Source organism: Eurosta solidaginis, chromosome 4 (genome assembly GCF_040869045.1).
Source record: "Eurosta solidaginis isolate ZX-2024a chromosome 4, ASM4086904v1, whole genome shotgun sequence".
Lineage (NCBI taxonomy): Eukaryota > Metazoa > Arthropoda > Insecta > Diptera > Tephritidae > Eurosta > Eurosta solidaginis.
The window spans coordinates 150,107,322-150,128,843 of NC_090322.1; the positions used below are offsets into that span (position 1 = coordinate 150,107,322).

General features: G+C 38.7%; 1 protein-coding gene across 6 annotated transcripts in view; it reads right to left on the reverse strand.

Moving 5' to 3' along the window:
- Positions 1 to 938: 938 nt before the first annotated feature.
- LOC137250497 (uncharacterized) overlaps positions 939 to 21,522 on the reverse strand; it is a 178,729-nt gene continuing 158,145 nt past the window's right edge. For 4 of the 6 annotated variants that reach the window (XM_067783393.1, XM_067783391.1, XM_067783392.1 and 1 more), the window contains 6 exons: positions 20,765 to 20,888; positions 20,555 to 20,690; positions 7,001 to 7,057; positions 4,130 to 4,394; positions 1,781 to 2,244; positions 939 to 1,696 (listed from right to left, as the gene is read on the reverse strand). In XM_067783393.1, coding sequence (XP_067639494.1) covers positions 1,578 to 1,696; positions 1,781 to 2,244; positions 4,130 to 4,394; positions 7,001 to 7,057; positions 20,555 to 20,690; positions 20,765 to 20,888 — 1,165 coding nt within the window. In that variant the 3' untranslated portion in view covers positions 939 to 1,577. The remainder of the gene's footprint in view (positions 1,697 to 1,780; positions 2,245 to 4,129; positions 4,395 to 7,000; positions 7,058 to 20,554; positions 20,691 to 20,764; positions 20,889 to 21,522) is intronic. The other 2 variants (XM_067783394.1, XM_067783397.1) reach the window with 1 other exon arrangement.

The window sequence follows — 21,522 nt, forward strand, 5'->3', positions numbered from 1 at the left end:
ATACTCACGAAATAATCAGGATGAAGAGCCGAGGTGATTTAGCCATGCCCGTCTGTCCGTATGCCTGTTTGTATGCAAACTAGTCCCTCAATTTATAAGATATCTTGATAAAGTTTGGTGACCGGGTATATTTAGGTGTCCGATTAGACATTTATCGGAATCGGCCGGATCGGACCACTATGGCATATATCCCCCATACAACCGATTTTTCAGAAAAGAGGATTTTTGTCATATCTTCCTGATTAGAGTGAAGCTTCAAACTTCACCATATGCTTTCGTATATTGTACATATTATTGTCTGAAAAACTTAATGAGATCGGTCGTATATATAGCATATATACCCACAACCGATTGTTCAGATAAGAAGCTTTTCGTAATTACTGTCCCATTTTAACAGATAGAAGCTTCAAATTTCAGCAAGTGCTTACGTCTAAAGCATATATTGTTGTCTGAAAAAATCATAAAGATCGATGGTATATATAATTAATACCCGATATAAGCTGTAATTTCTGCCCCTTTTAACGGCAAGAAGCTTCACATTTCATCAACTACTTACGCTTCCGTCATATATTGTTCAAATAAGTGATTCATGGTCATAGTTTTTTCATGCGGACCACAAAAAACGTGAAAGGTTGCATCCTCACACAAACTACCGATGAACCTACCTATTTTTTATTTTAGATATATTAATCTCAAAAATCGCTTAGGTATGTACATCTGTTCACTATATGTATATTTGTTATCTTATACAGCCGCGGGCGTTATTGCCTTTTTCTGATGGGTGTTATTTCCTTTTGAAAAAAAAAAATAAAATAAAGCCCGCACTGCAATGCACCGAAACGAACATGACCACACAACTGGGACTGCCTGTTCGGTGGTAAAAGCTTATTCCAATAAGCTTCCGATTGAAATTTCATAAAATTAAATCCAAACACTGGTTTTATATTGTGAACTATAAGTAATTATATATTGCAATACAAAAAAGTTAACAATTTAATAAAATCTAACAAAAATGTTTACATAAAAACAAGGACACCATGTTTTCTTCAATAGTTATCTTAAATGATATAATTACCAATGAATGTACATAAACATACATCAATTTTTAGTTTGGAGAAGTTATAAAAAAAAAAATACTAAGCAAAAAATATAAACAAACTTTTCTCTTTTTGATGTATTATTTAGGTTAATCTTCTACATAGAATTCTACAAAATTATTTTATATAAACATGTATGAATTTGTTATGTTTATCTGGTTTTTTTAATATTGAGTTCCTTCATTATAAAACAGGCAGAGGTCAACTTTGGAAAAAAATGTTTTATAGTGTATTCTTTGGAATATAGTAAAACGGCCATTCAAATTTTTCTTCTTAAATTGACTTATGCGAATTTCAAACATACGCCCCATACATTTGGTGTTTTAATTCATAATTTTAGTATAAAGCCGTATAAATGCATAAACTTTATATATCTTAAACATATTCTAGAATTACTATTCATGATTGCATTAAATAATTTTTTTCGCTATAATTAATAATAATATGTATAGTAATTAAATTATTTTAAATGCACGATATTTAAACATTCGTTGGTGCATCCATGCCACAAATAATCGATTTGACCACAGCTGCAGCGGCCAATGATGCAAAATTCTGCCATTTTCGCGTTGACATGCCGTCCTTGTAATCAGAAATACCTTAAAAGGGAAATTTAAATTAATTTTAATTTTATGATTTTCGAAACATTGAAATTTTTAAAATCTCTAATATCATTTTACTACCTTTCACCAAGATGAAGCTTTCCCTGCAATTGCCAATTATGCTATCCAAAACTGAACCCATTTCCATATCTGTTGCGAGTAAGCCATATTTTTTAGCGAAATCCATACGTGAATTGTCGCTACGTACCAAATCACGTCCAGAGCCGATCGGACCAAGATGTAGACGAGAACGTGGCACACCATCTACGGTGTCTGTGGCGATTGGATGGGCCACTTCAATCACTTCATTGTTGCCGATATTCATGAAAAGTTTATCAGTGTTGAGCGCAGGACGATTGAAATCACTTTCCGTCTTTTGCATTAACGTCGACAAGCCTTCGCGCAGATATGTATCCCAAGGACGTTTGGCTTCCATGTTGGCTTGTAAGCTTTCAGCGATTTGTTGTAAAGAATCATTGATAGGAAAATATGTCTTCACATCTTCGCCGCTTTTGTAGACGTACACGTAGGGTTTCTCTTTGCTCCTGGAAAAGAGTTGAGAAGTTTTTCTTAATATTTTGTTGTTAGGTTTGGTTATGTTATATTATGATATGTTATGCTTTTCTAGATAAAGAAGCTAAAAAGTGGGTCCCTTGCTGAACGAGAGTAAGAAGAAGTACTTGCTACCATCAAATCGGAGCGAAGCTTTGGTAGTCACGTCATCGTTAACGGGTACTGGGAATGACTTCATCTACTTGAAAGCCAGAATGCCAGTGCTACCAAGTGAAATCCTTAAGAACCGTAGTCAATAAGTCTATTATCTAACCTTGATTAAAGGTATCAAGAGAAGATGAGATGAGTATTGGAATGCTCAAATAGAAAGATGCCGGAAGGATTTATGGTGCTTTTCGCTTCGCTGGCGAATTGATAAAAACCCTCCGGCCCAAAAATATTTCTATCTACGCCCCAATTTGGCAACAGAAGAAGGGAGAGACCTGCCATGAATTAAAAAAGGCAGGTGGCTGAAGACGGACTAGTTTGTAGTAATCCATTTTTGGCTTGATGGTATATGTACTCTTTTAGCATTGGTTTGCTTGGCAAAGGGTATACCTAAGCATTCTTTGTCAGAATCTGCTTGGTCATGACTTGCGTAGCAAGTTGGTCTGCAATGCAGTTTCCTTCAATGTTCCTGGTGGAAGAGGCGATCTATCAGCTTCGTTCTCCTCTGATAGAATATCAGCAAAAATTCTTTCAAAAACCGAAGTTGCTTTGTCTGCAGTCCCGACTATCCCCGAAGGAAGATACTAAACGGCTTTTCTTTCTCCTTATCAATACAGGTCCTGCAGAAAAACGTATATTTATACGCCAATGGAAGAAACGCTAACACTGAGAGGAAGTTCATTTCCTATTAAAATATTGCTATAAGTATCTTAAGACTTTTCAATTATCTTGCTTGGAATATAGCCGAACGGCACCCCTGAAAAATCCCATCATTATTTCGTAGAAAATCATCCAAGTGGACTGAAAGAGTTGTCTACCTTATTTAAAAGCATTTCGGAGTCTTCCCTATCGTCCCAAAGGCGTTCTTGTTGCAGTACATAATACCCAGCACGAATAAGCATTAATATATTCTAAATACGCCACTCATTGATTCCTTCACGGTAGCCTAACTAATGAGGAAGATCATTACGTCGATTTGCTCCTTCCCACCGTCCCAAGTATACACCAAGTCCCTCTAAAAAGTTTATGCATATTTAATGTATAAAAGTCATTCCCACCTCATGTTAGCTGAGTCGTAATACCGCTAGGTCATTCCTAAGTCATATCCTTTAATATCCTTTTTTCTAAACAGATCCCCCGGTAGTAGGCCTGCTTTTGCAGCAACATATTGAACGAACCTGCAACCGAAAACGGTACTAAATCGAAAAATAAGGTTTATCGCTTCCCGCTTTGGTTGCACATTATTCTTGTCAAACTAGAGTAAAATAAATTAATATTTGTTCGAAGACCACATGGAAGATGCAATGATTGTTATACAGTGAGAAACGCATTACTTTTATAACTCGTGCTGTAAGTGGAATTGCAGACCCTACCTCTAAACATAGAAAAACTTTTAGCCTATTTTTATTAATAATAATACATTCTGTCAAGTTATTTTGCAGTATATTACATTATAATATTTTGTATAAAGTTGAAAGATTTAGTTGGGCTCTTCTATGTTATGTTTTTCATGTTTAATTATTATGATAGCTTATTCCATGTTGTTTGTGTTTTATGCAGCATTTTGTTATGTTATGTGCTTCATGGTATATGTCATGACGTGTTATGTCATGTTCTTCACGTTTTGTTATTCTCTGTTAGATTACCTTATGTTATGTTATCCAATCCTATTAACCCTCGCATTCAGATCGTTATGTCTACTTCACTTACTTGCTGAGTAATGCCCGTTGTTTGTCCACATAAGAGATGACCACATCACCTAAACGCACATGTTTTTTGAAATCTGTATAATGTGGTACACCACCAGCCACACCGACTACAAAAACATAGTCGACTTTTTGGAATGTACCAAGTAGACGTGTTGTTGTATTGCCTGTTGCTGTCATTGCTTCGCGAGTACTGCCAACTGATGGTAATTTCGTGCTAACTATGCGATGAGCGCCAATGTTGCCCAATGTGTAGACATTTGATTCGCCTAAAGGTTGAAAAGAGATTAAAATTATTAAAAATCATAATACAGTCTGAATTTTAAACATAGTCTCTGATATAAAGAGTGGTGATGACGTGATTTTGAATGGATAAAGCTTAGAACACAACAGTGCGATGGGGAGTTGAAACAAAAAATGTGAGAACGAGGAAACAAACGTGTGATTGTGTGATAATGAAGGTACTGATTAATTAAGGTAGTGTTATACCAAGGTATTGTCTATAAACCAACAAAACAATGGAGCCTTTTAGACGGAAAATACTTCTATCGATTGAGGAACCATCCTTGGATAGAGATAAATTCCCATTTTAACGGAAACAAAGGGACACACTTCCTGCGTGAAGACTTCGAAACATCTCTGAACTAAGGATCGGATATATGGCTGGACTAATGCAGACGTAATACAATCTCATTAAAATTTAAGGTTTCCGTTATGGAAATCGAAGAAAATCGATACTAGAAGTCAGAAATCCACGCATTGGATGTTTGAGGTATATAATGTCCTTAAGGCAATAAGAAAGCTTTGTATACCTTGCAATCTTACACAACTACTTCTAGTTACTTACTTACTTAATTGGCGCTTAACCGCGTAAACGGTTTTGGCCGTTCAACAAGGCGCGCCAGTCGCTCCTTCGCTCCGCCAACCGGCGCCATTTGGTCACACCAAGGGAGTTTAAATCGTTTTCCACCTGGTCCTTCCAACTACTTCTAGACTCGTAGATAAATGTATTTCAATTCTTAATGGTCTTGAAGAAAAAAAGCTTTGTTGATATTAGTTTCGTGGCAAGGAAGGTAATGAACAGGCAGGTCACCTTTCTACGCATCGTAGCATTTTAAAGTCGAGAGCTTTCTGTGACCTCACCACAGGGAAACCATGAGAATCTGGAAGCTAAACATTCGAATCAATCTTATATTAAGAGCAGCCTCCGAATTCTTAATGAGTTAATAAACTAAATACAAGGCGCTATAACCTCCTAAGAGATTTTAGGCTGAGCTTCTCTTCCAATTTACGTCGTGCTCCTTTTAATTTTTGCTACAAATTGGCGGGACGGAACCTACATGTTTTACACCAACTCCGAACGGCATCTATAAGGCATATGAGTTTTCAGTGAGAAGCTTTTCATGGCAGAAATATACTCGAAGTGTTTGCCAAATCAGTGTTGAGCTGCTATAGAGCACGCTACCTCCACACTACGGCAGCTTTCAAGTTCTAACTGGTTACAATTCGGGGCGCAGTAGTCTACGAAACCACCTAACATGCTACATCTATCCGATACACAAATATGCCGCTTTTATACTGTACGATAAAGTCCGGGTTCTCATTGTCTGTTAATTCTTTTATCTTTCAGAACGGAGACCTATCCACTAAGTTGGCGCGGCTTCTAATATGCTCATTGTATAAGTAAATCATACATTAGTAAAATTTTTCAACAAATATCGGATGTGATTGTCTTGAGTCAAGCTCATGAAACCATAATTTAAGGTTAACGTCTGGAAATTCAAGTCATCCAGCCAGTAATAATATGTGTACATAGTTCGAAGAGATTTCTAGTTATGTGAAAAGATGGTTATCCAATTCTCAACATAATTAGCAGGCAATAGCGCTTCAACGGTTTTGAGATAGCAGAAGTTTTAAGTTGGTAGCCGCTAAGAGAATTCAAAACACCCCTGCCATTGTAGCTCCTAATCAAAGTCAACCTTGTATCAGTCCACAAAACTGGAATAAATATAAGGATTTTGGGAAAACAATACATTTGATCCATGATGTTCATGAAGTCAATATATCAAGGTATGTTTTGTTGTGGTATGCACCAGATCGCAAGTATCCCGCCATAATCATGCGAGATAGTTCGAGCTTAGACGGAAGTGTACCTATGAGTTACTTAGTGAAGATATGACGCGATAATAGTTCTACGAGGGGCAACTGGGGAAAGTAAAAAAATAACGCCCAACGTGGGGCATCAATTCAATTTTTTTGGTCGATTCGCTGACTATATAAAGTCACCGCATAATTAATAACGGCAATTACTTCTATACGATGTAATGTTAATCGACACTTTCAGTAAGCTTCCCTAAGGATCATTGTCCTTACGCTACCATTTTAAGTTTTAATGCCTTGTTACTGCCACAATAAAGATTCATTAACTCTCAGTTGATTTCGGGGAACAGATTTTCATAACCGCTATTGTATTGTAAATACCCAAAGGTGCCTTTCGAATGTCATCATTACTACGTTGGTTCATAGTTGCATATATGAAACCCGCCCAATATATACATGGCCTCCTATAGAAGTTCTTATTTTTAATGAACCAAAATGTGAGAAAAAATTTTTGCATTTATGGAAATTAATTAAAAAAACAAAAACAAATGGGTGAGTGCGTGGGGTAATTGAAAAAACGTGCGAGGTGATTTTTTAACAGCATACAAAAAAGCAGGTTTTTTTAAAAATATGAAATGATATAAACATCATTGCAAATAACCAGGAACCCAGAACAAAGTCAACGTGACAACAAAACAACACAATAAACCACAACAAAGGTAATTAGCGGTTACAATGTTACAGTAAGCACAACACATTTTTCTTTAGTTCTTACCAAATCTTCTTTTCTTTTTTGATTTTTTGAGTGAGTTTGTTAAATTTGGATCGCTATCTGATATGGGAAAAATTGTATTGAATTAGAAATGTGCGCATTTTTTCATATATTTTTTGTGTGAATTTTTGTTTATTTGTTTTATTTTTGAATTTTGTTTTGTGTACAGTTTTGTGTGGACGTATGGATGCATTTTGGGAATGGGAATGTGTACATAACGCGCCGATAAACATTAAGTTCAATTGAAATTAGGAGATAGAAAGAGAAAGAAAATGAATTAGTTAATAAATAAATTTTTTTCAACTCGTACAGATTGTTAATACATATATTAATTGCATGAAATTAAAATTTAGTTAGAATTTTGATATGTAGTTTTAGTTTAATATAAAAGAAGATCGAAGATCACAAAGAAGCACACGAATTTCAAATAGTAAATAAATTTTGAAACACATAAATAAATGCATTCTGCGTATCAGGTGAATTGTAATGAGAATGAGATCTCGAAATAGCTGAACTAAATCAAGTAGCTCTCAATGGCTCACAACAACGTCACTTCTGATCCGTTTGGCTGCCAACAAAAATGTATCGCAATACATGGAAAATCAACACAACATGCTTTGAATTGCGCTTACTTTGCCGTAGCTCATACTCAAAGCAAGCAGTACAACAATTGATGGACGCGCATTCACTGCGCAAGTATAAAAACATACATTTTACTTTTACGGAAGTTGTTGCTAAGTTCAACCAGTTAAAGTTTTTGAGGACATCAGCTTTCGAAAGCATAAGTTTGTTTATATGGGTCAGTAAGTGGTCTCATCTCGCGCTTTTCAGTGCAACATTTTTCTACTTCGGCAATGATTATACATTTTTGAGCACGATTGGTAAAAAAACTTTGTGAAATCTACTATAGCGGTCATGGGAAAAAAGAAAATCAATGTTGAAGAAATCAAAGCGAAAGTACACTACCAAGTACTATCGTTTGATCTCAAAAATGAGTTAACCGACGCGCTACGAATTATAGTGATTTTCCTCAGCGTAACGTTTGTATGGATCTGAGAGAAGAAACTCACACAAATTCATAAGAAACGAGATTACGAATTCAGTCCAGCAGAATCGCGCAACCTCCCAAGCTTATATCAGTGCTCAAGTAAAATCAAGACATGGATGTACTTCGGTAAAAGTTTGTCAAAACGAAGTCGCCCTTTTACAGTGGTCAGCGTCAGGTAACGATGATAAAGACGTGACCAACGCAAACAGACACGCTACTTCATTGTGCCGCAATAGGTGGAACTTTAGTGATACAACTTTTCTTAGTTGCCTTTTCTTTTTCCATACCTTATTAGCTTATCATAAAATGTCGTTCATGGCCGCTAGGCATGATACTAAAGTTCGTTGTCGCCTGCAAAGTAGTTTAGCTCACTGACATGGGAAGTGTACGACACTTTCTATTCCCATCTCAGCTCTATAGCTGCGCAATCATTTCTGGTGATTTTAGTACGCTTTATAAAATGTAGTGAGCCGAGTCACAATCAATTTTTTCATATAAATGCGTCCCACGCAATCTTATGCATACCAGTACATTGCATTGCCACAATCACGCAATATTTTTGCATTTCTAAATATAAAGGAACTTCAGACTTAGCAGTTGAAGTTTATTTCGCCTTGCCCATTCACATAAAAAATTTCGCGAATCACTGTTATAAATATTCTCACTATACAAAGAAATAATTTTTAATAATCGGGGATTGCCCATATTGCTTTTTTTTAAATGTATGAAAACATTTATTTGAAGCAATTTTTTAATTTTATAATTTATTTAATAATTTGGGAAAAATTTAAACAACGTGACATCAGGACGGACAAGGCGACAGCTGTTTCGATTATACCTTGTAAATCTCTTCAAAGCCTTTTCTCCCGGGAGTGGGAGTCGAACTCGCACCCCTACGATAGTTGAAATGGTTGTAAACGCATTCAGCTACGTCATGCCTGTTGTCAAGTCTTTCCCAATTGCCTTCTTTTTGCATATTTTAATCTTTTACACATTGCATACTTCGTATGCAATTATGTGTTAAAGCTATGCTTGGTACGGCGGTTTTCAAAGAAACTTTGGTTTTTGTTGCTGTTTTCGTTCTATTTATAGAACTACAACGAATTAACCAATTTTGTCTGTTTGTATGATTTTTAATAATCGGGGATTGCCCATATTGCTTTTTTTTTAAATGTATGAAAACATTTATTTGAAGCAATTTTTTAATTTTATAATTTATTTAATAATTTGGGAAAAATTTAAACAACGTGACATCAGGACGGACAAGGCGACAGCTGTTTCGATTATACCTTGTAAATCTCTTCAAAGCCTTTTCTCCCGGGAGTTGGAGTCGAACTCGCACCCCTACGATAGTTGAAATGGTTGTAAACGCATTCAGCTACGTCATGCCTGTTGTGAAGTCTTTCCCAATTGCCTTCTTTTTGCATATTTTAATCTTTTACACATTGCATACTTCGTATGCAATTATGTGTTAAAGCTATGCTTGGTACGGCGGTTTTCAAAGAAACTTTGGTTTTTGTTGCTGTTTTCGTTCTATTTATAGAACTACAACGAATTAACCAATTTTGTCTGTTTGTATGATTTTTAATAATCGGGGATTGCCCATATTGCTTTTTTTTTAAATGTATGAAAACATTTATTTGAAGCAATTTTTTAATTTTATAATTTATTTAATAATTTGGGAAAAATTTAAACAACGTGACATCAGGACGGACAAGGCGACAGCTGTTTCGATTATACCTTGTAAATCTCTTCAAAGCCTTTTCTCCCGGGAGTGGGAGTCGAACTCGCACCCCTACGATAGTTGAAATGGTTGTAAACGCATTCAGCTACGTCATGCCTGTTGTCAAGTCTTTCCCAATTGCCTTCTTTTTGCATATTTTAATCTTTTACACATTGCATACTTCGTATGCAATTATGTGTTAAAGCTATGCTTGGTACGGCGGTTTTCAAAGAAACTTTGGTTTTTGTTGCTGTTTTCGTTCTATTTATAGAACTACAACGAATTAACCAATTTTGTCTGTTTGTATGATTTTTAATAATCGGGGATTGCCCATATTGCTTTTTTTTAAATGTATGAAAACATTTATTTGAAGCAATTTTTTAATTTTATAATTTATTTAATAATTTGGGAAAAATTTAAACAACGTGACATCAGGACGGACAAGGCGACAGCTGTTTCGATTATACCTTGTAAATCTCTTCAAAGCCTTTTCTCCCGGGAGTGGGAGTCGAACTCGCACCCCTACGATAGTTGAAATGGTTGTAAACGCATTCAGCTACGTCATGCCTGTTGTGAAGTCTTTCCCAATTGCCTTCTTTTTGCATATTTTAATCTTTTACACATTGCATACGTCGTATGCAATTATGTGTTAAAGCTATGCTTGGTACGGCGGTTTTCAAAGAAACTTTGGTTTTTGTTGCTGTTTTCGTTCTATTTATAGAACTACAACGAATTAACCAATTTTGTCTGTTTGTATGATTTTTAATAATCGGGGATTGCCCATATTGCTTTTTTTTAAATGTATGAAAACATTTATTTGAAGCAATTTTTTAATTTTATAATTTATTTAATAATTTGGGAAAAATTTAAACAACGTGACATCAGGACGGACAAGGCGACAGCTGTTTCGATTATACCTTGTAAATCTCTTCAAAGCCTTTTCTCCCGGGAGTGGGAGTCGAACTCGCACCCCTACGATAGTTGAAATGGTTGTAAACGCATTCAGCTACGTCATGCCTGTTGTGAAGTCTTTCCCAATTGCCTTCTTTTTGCATATTTTAATCTTTTACACATTGCATACTTCGTATGCAATTATGTGTTAAAGCTATGCTTGGTACGGCGGTTTTCAAAGAAACTTTGGTTTTTGTTGCTGTTTTCGTTCTATTTATAGAACTACAACGAATTAACCAATTTTGTCTGTTTGTATGATTTTTAATAATCGGGGATTGCCCATATTGCTTTTTTTTAAATGTATGAAAACATTTATTTGAAGCAATTTTTTAATTTTATAATTTATTTAATAATTTGGGAAAAATTTAAACAACGTGATATCAGGACGGACAACAGGCATGACGTAGCTGAATGCGTTTACAGCCATTTCAACTATCGTAGGGGTGCGAGTTCGACTCCCACTCCCGGGAGAAAAGGCTTTGAAGAGATTTACAAGGTATAATCGAAACAGCTGTAGCCTTGTCCGTCCTGATGTCACGTTGTTTAAATTTTCCCAAATTATTAAACAAAAAAATAATTTCTAACATATTGTGGCGAATGTTGGCGTCACTAGGCTGTTAGTAAATAATCAGGCAACAATAAAAACATGAAGCAGCCATTCGTATATACATGTACACATTAAAGCTAGCAACACTTATGTAGAAGGTAACGAGGAGATCTCACACACACACACATGTGGTCATCAGCCGAAATAGTTGCTCACACATGCACACGCATATGACTATGAGAAACGCATAAACTACAAATATACATGTACCAACCAGGAGATTCTAGAAGGTGAAACGTCTAGACCTTTGGAGAAATATGAAGGAGAGGCAACAGATAGTATAAAAGCAGCGCAAGCTGAGGAATCAGTAATCAGTTTGATTTAAAACACGCTATCATGCGAAGTGAAGTATAATTGTGAAGTATAGTTGTACTACGCCCAGAGTAGTCTAACAAAGACCATGCAATTCAGAATATTGGAGGGATTTATTCAACCGTTTAGCGATTCGAACGTTAGCAGAAGGTTTCAAATAAGCGGAATTTCCCTAAATTCGTTACAATATTGTGTTTCCTATTCATTTGTTAAATTGCAGCTGTTAACTGTGAAAAATGTTGGAAAAGTACCAGCGAGTGGGAAAAACAACTTCGCTTGCAAAGTGTGAAAGCACTCTTAGCCAAAACAAATATCGCATTTTTCTGCTTATGCTTTGCTTGCAACAAAAATTGGAAGTAGGCTACTTTTCCATGTCAGATGGCGCCAGTGTCTCTCGATCTGCCGTTCTCCATAAAAATACGTGCAATCTACTCATCATGCATAGGATTGCTCTAAACGCATCTATATGAAAAGCTGCTTATGTGACGGGACTTTAAGAGGAGAAGAGAGAGTAAGTTTTATGGTCATCACAGATAATAAATGGGAAAGACGGGTCGATTTTCTGTCTTAGAATTGGCTGGTAAATAGAGCCAAGGAACCAATCAATCAGTTGTCTCGCTTATAAGTACTGCATTAATTTTGGCAAACAATTTTGTACTGGCTATACACTGAGTCGTGTTGACTGCGATTATTCTGATATTAGTCCAAAGGTCACGTCTTAAAAGTCCATCTGGAAAAGTTTCGCGTGGAGCGCTGAGGCATACACTTACTGTGGCAGTATTATTTTTCGCTCCAAAATATCGTTACAAAAATGCTGAGTAGAAAATCGTATTAGAATTTTTTACGCTAAGACCCAGTTTTTAAGTGCGCCTTGAAGTGAAGTTTAAACCTGCAGTTTTCATATCAACTCTGTTTCACTCGAACCCTTCTAAAATTTCCGAATGCGATGAGCAGTATAGTGTTAATGACCAGAGTTGTAGAGTTATATTGAGAATAACTTAAGCAACAAATTAAATTCGTACTGAGTTGATATCGACCTAGAGATAAATGAAAACCTCATTTGTTTCAATTTAGTCACCTTTTACACAGTATGCCTGTTGAGGATTTGAAAGCTCACAGTACACCACCGAATATGAATTAGTTTTGAGGGCAATTCCGAAACGAAAAATAGTTTTATTATGAAAATCTTGAGTTCACTGAAATTCTAGAATGAACATTTGACTGTTTAGTTTTTCTCACTGTAAGGTTCTTTTTTACATATCGACTGTTTTTGAAAAATATTCTTAGATAGGGCGTTATTGAACCGACATAGGGTGATATTCCGCCCAGTATTCGATATTCTTTTCAAATCCCTAAAAATTGTACAAACAAAATTAAATTGCGTAAAAAATAAATTTATTGTTTTTATTTTTGAAAATTTTCAGACTATCTAATTCTAATATATATTATAAATGGCAAAGTTTGGATGTTAAGATGTTTGGATGTTTGGATGTTTGGATGTTTGGATGTTTGTCCAGACGTTTGTCTTTGTGACTCAATAACGCAAGAACGGCTGGACCGATTTGGATGAAATTTTGCACACATATAGCCAATAGTCTAGAAGGATCTACTAGCTATATATTTTTCAAAAGGGGCGTGGTCCCCGCCCCCTAGGAACAGTTATAATTTAATTATTATATATTTTCGTCTTTGCGACTGAATCACGCCAGAATGGCTACACGGATTTTGATGAAATTTGGGACACAGACAGTAGTCTACTAGCGAAATTTTTTTCGAACATGGAAAGAGGGGTGGGGGTCCCACGACCCTTCGAGAAATTATTTTTCATAATTTTTACACATTATAACTTTACGTATACTGGCCTTCACCAATATCACAGACTCAAGGGGTCAAATAAGTCGAGGGCTTACAAAGTAAGCAGTGACACCCTCCGCCCGCCCCCCTTTATCTCCCCCTCTGGTGTAAAATCCATAAATTGTTATAACTCAATCTAAATTTTCTCCTAAATCAATAGTTTTTGGTATCTGGTACATACAGAACGAGATCTAGACAATTTTGGAGGAACGATCAGTGGTCCTCTCCTCTACTCCCGCCATCCGCCCTCCATCAATTGTTTTTATTAGCACGCTTTTATTAGCTTTACCTGTATGTTTCTATCTAACTTTTTATTCGCTCCAATGCGCCTGCTGCCTTATTAACATGGTTTTATAATTAGCTTCACCTTATTTGTAATCCCGTAAGGGTCATATCGAGACCCTTCCGGGATCATTTCTGGATGGTTTTCGGGATCGGTCCGGGATTACGCCGGGGTAATTTCGGGACTTTTTCGGGACTATTTCGGGATCATTTTGGGACCCTTCCGGGATCATTTCTGTATAGTTTACGGGATCCGTCCGGGATCCCGTCGGGGTTATTTTGGAACATTTTCGGGACTATTCCGGAATCATTTCGGGACTATTTCGCGATCATTTGGGGACCCTTCCGGCATCATTTCTGGATGGTTTTCGGGATCCGTGCGGGATCTCGTCGGGGTCATATGGGGACTTTTTCGGGATCATTTGAGGGCTCTTCCGCCATCATTTCTGGATGGTTTTCGGGATCCGTCCGGGATATCGTCGGGGTCATTTGGGGACTTTTTCGGGATCATTTGGGGGCTCTTCCGGCATCATTTCTGGATGGTTTTCGGGATCCGTCCGGGATCTCGTCGGGGTCATTTGGGGACTTTTTTGGGATCATTTTGGGGCTCATCCGGCATCATTTCTGGATGGTTTTCGGGATCCGTCCGGGATCCCGTCGGGGTCATTTCGGGACTTTTTCGCGACTAATACGGGATCATTTGGGAACCCTTTCGGCATCATTTCTGGATGGTTTTCGGGATCCGTCCGGGATCCCGTCGGGGTCATTTCGGGACTTTTTCGCGACTAATACGGGATCATTTGGGAACCCTTTCGGCATCATTTCTGGATGGTTTTCGGGATCCGTCCGGGATGCCGACGAGGTCATTTCGGGACTATTTCGGGATCATTTGGGATACCTTACTTACTTACTTAATTGGCGCTTAACCGTCTAAACGGTTATGGCCGTCCAACAAGGCGCGCCAGTCGCTCCTTCGCTCCGCCAACCGGCGCCAATTGGTCACACCAAGGGAGTTTAAATCGTTTTCCACCTGGTCCTTCCAACGGAGTGGGGGCCGCCCTCTACCTCTGCTTCCATAGGCGGGTTCCGACAGAAACACTTTCCTGGCCGGAGCATCATCTTTCATTCGCATAACATGGCCTAGCCAGCGCAGCCGCTGCGTTTTAATTCGCTGGACTATGTTGATGTCTGCGTATAGCTCGTACAGCTCATCATTAAATCTTCTTCGGTACTCGCCATCGCCAACGCGTAGAGGTCCATAAATCTTTCGAAGAACTTTTCTCTCGAACACTCCCAAAGCCGCTTCATCTGCTGTTGTCATGGTCCATGCTTCTGCCCCATATAGCAGGACGGGTACGATAAGTGACTTGTAGAGTATGATTTTCGTTCGCCGAGAGAGGACTTTACTTTTCAATTGCCTACCTAGTCCAAAGTAGCATTTATTGGCAAGATTGATTCTTCGCTGGATTTCAGTGCTGATGTTGTTGTTGGGATACCTACCGCCATCATTTCTGGATGGTTTTTGGGATTCGTCCGGGATCCCGTCGTGGTCCTTTCGGGACTTTTTTCGACTAATACGGGATCATTTGCGGACCCTTTCGGCATCATTTCTGGATAGTTGTCGGGATCCCGTCACGGTCATTTCGGGACTATTAGGGGATCATTTGAGGACCTTTCCGGCATCATTTCTGTATTGTTTTCGGAATCCTTTCGGGATCCCGTCAGGGTCATTTTGGGACTTTTTTGGGGCTAATACGGGATCATTTGGGGATCCTCTAGGGGTCGTTTCGTGACTTTTTCTGTTTTATTTCGGGATCATTTGGGTACCCTTCCGGCATAATTTCTTGATGGTTTGCCGGATCCATCAGGGTCATTTCGGGACCATTTTGGGATCATTTGGGGACCCTTCCGAGATCATTTCTGGATCCGTCCGGGATGCCGTAGGGGCCATTTCGGGATTTTTTGTTACTTTTCCGGGATAGTTTTTGGACCCTTCCGGGATCATTTCTGGATCTGTGCGGGATCCCATCTGGGTCATTTCCGGACTATTTCGGGATCATTTTGGGATCCTTCCGGAATCATTTCTGTATGGTTTTCGCGATCCGCCGTTGATTCCCTCGGAGCCATTTCGGAACCTTTTCTGGAGTATGTCGGGGTCATTTGGGGACTTTTTCGGGATCATTTGGGGCTCTTCCGGCATCATTTCTGGATGGTTTTCGGGATCCGTGCGGGATCTCGTCGGGGTCATTTGGGGACTTTTTCGGGATCATTTGGGAGCTCTTCCGGCATCATTTCTGGATGGTTTTCGGTATCCGTCCAGGATATCGTCGGGGTCATTTGGGGAGTTTTTCGGGATCATTTGGGGGCTCTTCCGGCATCATTTCTGGATGGTTTTCGGGATCCGTCCGGGATCCCATCAGGGTAATTTCGGGACTATTAGGGGATCATTTGTGGATCTTTCCGGCATCATTTCTGGATAATTTTCGGTATCCGTCCGGGATGCCGACGAGGTCATTTCGGGATTATTTCGGGATCATTTGGGATACCTACCGGCATCATTTCTGGATGGTTTTTGGGATTCGTCCGGCATCCCGTCGGTGTCATTTCGGGACTTTTTCTCGACTAATACGGGATCATTTGCGGGCCCTTTCGGTATCATTTCTGGATAGTTGTCGGGATCCGTTCGGGATCCCGTCAGGGTCTTTTCGGAACTATTGGGAGATCATTTGAGGACGTTTCCGGCATCATTTCTGGTTAGTTTTCGGGATCCTTTCCGGGTCCCTTCAGGGTAATTTCGGGACTTTTTCGGCATCATTTAAGATTGGTTCAGGGTAATTTCTGGACTTTTCCCAGACCTTTCCGGCATCATTTCTGGATAATTTTCGGGATTCGTCCGGGATGCCGACGAGGTCATTTCGGGACTATTTCGGGATCATTTGGGATACCTACCGGCATCATTTCTGGATGGTTTTTGGGATTCGTCCGGGATCCCGTCGTGGTCCTTTCGGGACTTTTTTCGACTAATACGGGATCATTTGCGGACCCTTTCGGCATCATTTCTGGATAGTTGTCGGGATCCCGTCACGGTCATTTCGGGACTATTAGGGGATCATTTGAGGACCTTTCCGGCATCATTTCTGTATTGTTTTCGGAATCCTTTCGGGATCCCGTCAGGGTCATTTTGGGACTTTTTTGGGGCTAATACGGGATCATTTGGGGATCCTCTAGGGGTCGTTTCGTGACTTTTTCTGTTTTATTTCGGGATCATTTGGGGACCCTTCCGGCATAATTTCTTGATGGTTTGCCGGATCCATCAGGGTCATTTCGGGACCATTTTGGGATCATTTGGGGACCCTTCCGAGATCATTTCTGGATCCGTCCGGGATGCCGTAGGAGCCATTTCGGGATTTTTTGTTACTTTTCCGGGATAGTTTTTGGACCCTTCCGGGATCATTTCTGGATCTGTGATCATTTGCGGGCCCTTTCGGTATCATTTCTGGATAGTTGTCGGGATCCGTTCGGGATCCCGTCAGGGTCTTTTCGGAACTATTGGGAGATCATTTGAGGACCTTTCCGGCATCATTTCTGGTTAGTTTTCGGGATCCTTTCCGGGTCCCTTCAGGGTCATTTCGGGACTTTTTCGGCATCATTTAAGATTGGTTTTCAGGATTCGTCCGGTATCCGTCAGGGTAATTTCTGGACTTTTCCCAGACTATTTCGGGATAATTTTGGGACCCTCCCAAGATCATTTCTGGATGGATTTCGGGATCTGTCCGGGATGCCGTCAGGGTCATTTTGGGACTATTAGGTGATCATTTGAGGACCTTTTCTGCATCACTTCTGGATGGTTTTCGGTATCCGCTCAGGATCCCGTCGGAATTATTGCGGGACTTTTTCGGGATCATTTGGTGTCCCTTCCGGCATCATTTCTGGCTGGTTTTTGGGATTCGTCCGGCATCCCGTCGGGTTCATTTCGGGACTTTTTCTCGACTAATACGGGATCATTTGCGGGCCCTTTCGGCATCATTTCTAGATAGTTGTCGGGATCCGTTCGGGATCCCGTCAGGGTCTTTCGGAACTATTAGGTGATCATTTGAGGACATTTCCGGCATCATTTCTGGATAGTTTTCGGGATTCTTTCGGGGTCCAGTCAGGGTCATTTCGGGACTTTTTCGGGATCATTTAGAGATGGCTTTCAGGATTCGTCCGGGAACCCGTCAGGGTAATTTCTGAACTTTTCCGAGACTATTTCGGGATAATTTTGGGACCTTCCCAAGATCATTTCTGGATGGATTTCGGGATCTGTCCGGGATCCCGTCAGGGTCATTTAGGGGTGCGTTCGAGATCCCGTCAGGGTCATTTCGGGACTTCTTCGGGAATATATCGGGATCATTTCTGGATGGTTTATGGAATCCGTCCATGACCCCTTAAGGGTCATTTCGGGACTATTAGGTGATCATTTGAGGACCTTTCCGGCGTCACTTCTGGATGATTTTCGGTATCCGTTCGGGATCCCGTCGGAATCAATGCGGGACTTTTACGGAATCATTTGGGATTCCTTCCGGCATCATTTCTGGATGGTTTTCGGGATTTGTCCGGGATCCCGTCGGGGTTATTTCGGGACCTTTTCGGGGCTAATACGGGATCATTTGGGGATCCTCTAGGGGTCGTTTCGTGACTTTTTCTGTATTATTTCGGGATCATTTTGGGACCCTTTCGGCATAATTTCTTGATGGTTTGCCGGATCCATCAGGGTCAATTCGGGACCATTTTGGGATCATTTGGGGACCCTTCCGAGATCATTTCTGGATCCGTCCGGGATGCCGTAGGAGCCATTTCGGGATTTTTTGTTACTTTTCCGGGATACTTTTTGCACCCTTCCGGGATCATTTCTGGATCTGTGCGGGATCCCATCTGGGTCAATTCCGGACTATTTCGGGATCATTTTGGAATCCTTCCGGAATCATTTCTGTATGGTTTTCGCGATCCATCGTGGATCCCCTCGGAGCCATTTCGGAACTTTTTCTGGAGTTAGTCGGGATAATTTAGGGACCCTTCCTGGATATTTTCTGGATGGTTTCTGAGATCCGTCCGGGAGCCCGTCAGGGTAATTTCGGAACTTTTTCGGGACTATTTCGGGATCAATTTGGTACCCTTCAGGCATCATTTCTGTGTGGTTATCTGGATAAGTCTAGAATCGTGTCGTTGTCATTTCGGGTTTTTTTGGGACTACTTCGGGAACTTTTGGAAACACTTCCGGGGCGTTTCTGGATGGTTTTCGGGATCCGTCCGCGATAGCGTCGGGGTCATTTCGTGGCTTTTTCTGGATAATTTCGTTATCATTTTGGGATCCTATCAGGTTATCAGCTTATAAAGTTCTTTTTTTTACTCAATTACAAAAATAAAAAGCATTAGACAGAAAAAAAATTTTAAACAGATAACTTTATAAGCAGGCTAACGTGAATAGCCCACATATTTCATTTTCTCCTTGCGGACGGGGCCGCGGGTAAAGGCTAGTATAATATAAATATTATTACCTTTTTACACAATTAGCAAGCATGGTATAGAACTTTTATAGGGCCGTTTTCGAAAAAATCCATTTTTATGAAATAAAAAAGTAGTACTTCTTCAATATCAACACAGATGATGTTTTTTCTGTTTGGGTTTCAGAAATTGTTCACACCCAGAAAGCAGTCGTAATAAGAAAAACATATTTTCTGTTAAGGTTTCCTTGTGATAATCAATAAAATTTTCTTTTTTCAAATTACTTATAACGCCGACAATAACCGAAAAATCGATTTTTCAAAAACGGTGTTATAAGCGATCTAGAATGTTTTTTCAAATGGCTCAGAAAACTTTTCAAATTCAAGATGTGTATATATGCACATATGTATGTAAATAAAAACAAAAAATCCATTTTTGAACACAAATAATCGGTATTTTTCAGCATATCTTCAAAACGAACTACTTAAAGCCCAAAAACATAAGATTTTTGATGCCGCATCGTGCGTTAACCGATAAGTAGATTGTATATAACCAATTGGTCACTCCCCATGCAATCTACTCAGCTGTCAACGCATGATGCTGTATATAAAATCTTATGTGTTCGGGCCTTTATATGATTCATAATGGCCGAGACACGATGAAGTTTTTCATATAGATGCGTTCAACGTAATCTAACGCTTTCTAGTAACATCGCCACAATCAACCAAGATGTTGCGTTTGTAAATATGAAGGAACTTCACACTTTGCAATTGAAGTTTATTTCAACTTGCCCATTCACAAACAAAATTTTGCGAATCACTGCTATAAACATTCTCACCGTTTTTAACTATGAAAAATGTTAGAAAAGTAACCAACGAGTGGGAAAAATAATTTCACTTGCAAAGTGTGAGAGCACCCTTAGCCAAAACAAATTTTTCTTCTTATGCTTTGCTTGCAACAAAAGTTGGCAGTTGGTTACTTTTTCACGTCAGATGCCGCCATTATCGCTGAATCTGCCGTTCTCCATTAAAACACGTGCAATCTATTGATAATGCATAAGATTGAGTTAAATGCAAAAAACTCCTTATGTGACGGGGCTTTAATGGTTTAAGGTATCATAGCTTCAAATCGAATCGAAAACGGCATCTCAGGAATGGACACAACTTTATTTCCTTGTTTTTTTATTAAAACATTATCGTAAAACTAATTCAAATTGAGGTATGTACCGCGAACTTTTCTTTTTTCGATAAGGTCCAATGTAATATAAGTATTATTAAAAAATATAGGTATCCTCACCGACTGTGGTATAGCGAACAAATGTTTCCTTATTCTCCAACATAGCGTCAACTGCAAGTTTCTCACAATATTGTGCCGTTATAATGGCAATTGTCGGTTGTTTATTTGAAGCGATTGTGGGCATTTGTTTCACGACCTTTTTTGAATATTACATGAAAGTTGAACTAAAAAATATACTTAAAAAATTTTCGGGACCTTTCCTTCTCATACCTTAATCTCCTTATCTTCATGATGTATTCTGGTATATGAATTATATTCCATTGATTTAATAAGGCCACGTTCTTTGAGGGATATAAATACCAAAAGCACATCTTGTTCCTCCCAGCCATAGTCTCTGTGAAAATTAATTAAAAAATAAAAATAAAAAAATTATTTCTTTTGTTGGTTTTTTGGCCTTTAGTTTGTAAAAATGTTTGTAAATTGTCGAGCTCGAGGCCATACAATATTAAATAACAGACAAAGAAAACTTTTTATTTGTATTTATATATTGTCGTTTTTTTATTTATCGATATTTCGACTTCAATTAGAAGTCATCTTCAGGACTAGAAATACAAAAATACAAGTATTATAATAAAAAACGTAAACGTACAGGTATACATTTGACTTACATCGTTGGATGTACCAGATCGACTAATTTAAAATTTGATATGACAAAACCGAAAATAAATATAAAAAGTAAACAAAAAAGGAACCGTAATTATAAACAAAATTCTTAACTAACAACAATATAGCATAAAAAGTTAAACTGTGAGCGACACCCATAGCATAAGTATGTATTAAATTCCCACAGCTCAGAGCTCGACAATTTACAAACATTTTTATTAAAAAAAAATGTTTATTAATATATGTAATATAGCAATAACAATAATATATTAAACAGGAAAGTTTAAACAAATCGTATTTTGAAACTAATGCTTCAAATGAAAGGGTGGGTCGAAATCGCATTGCTCGTTTTTTAAACTTTGTTC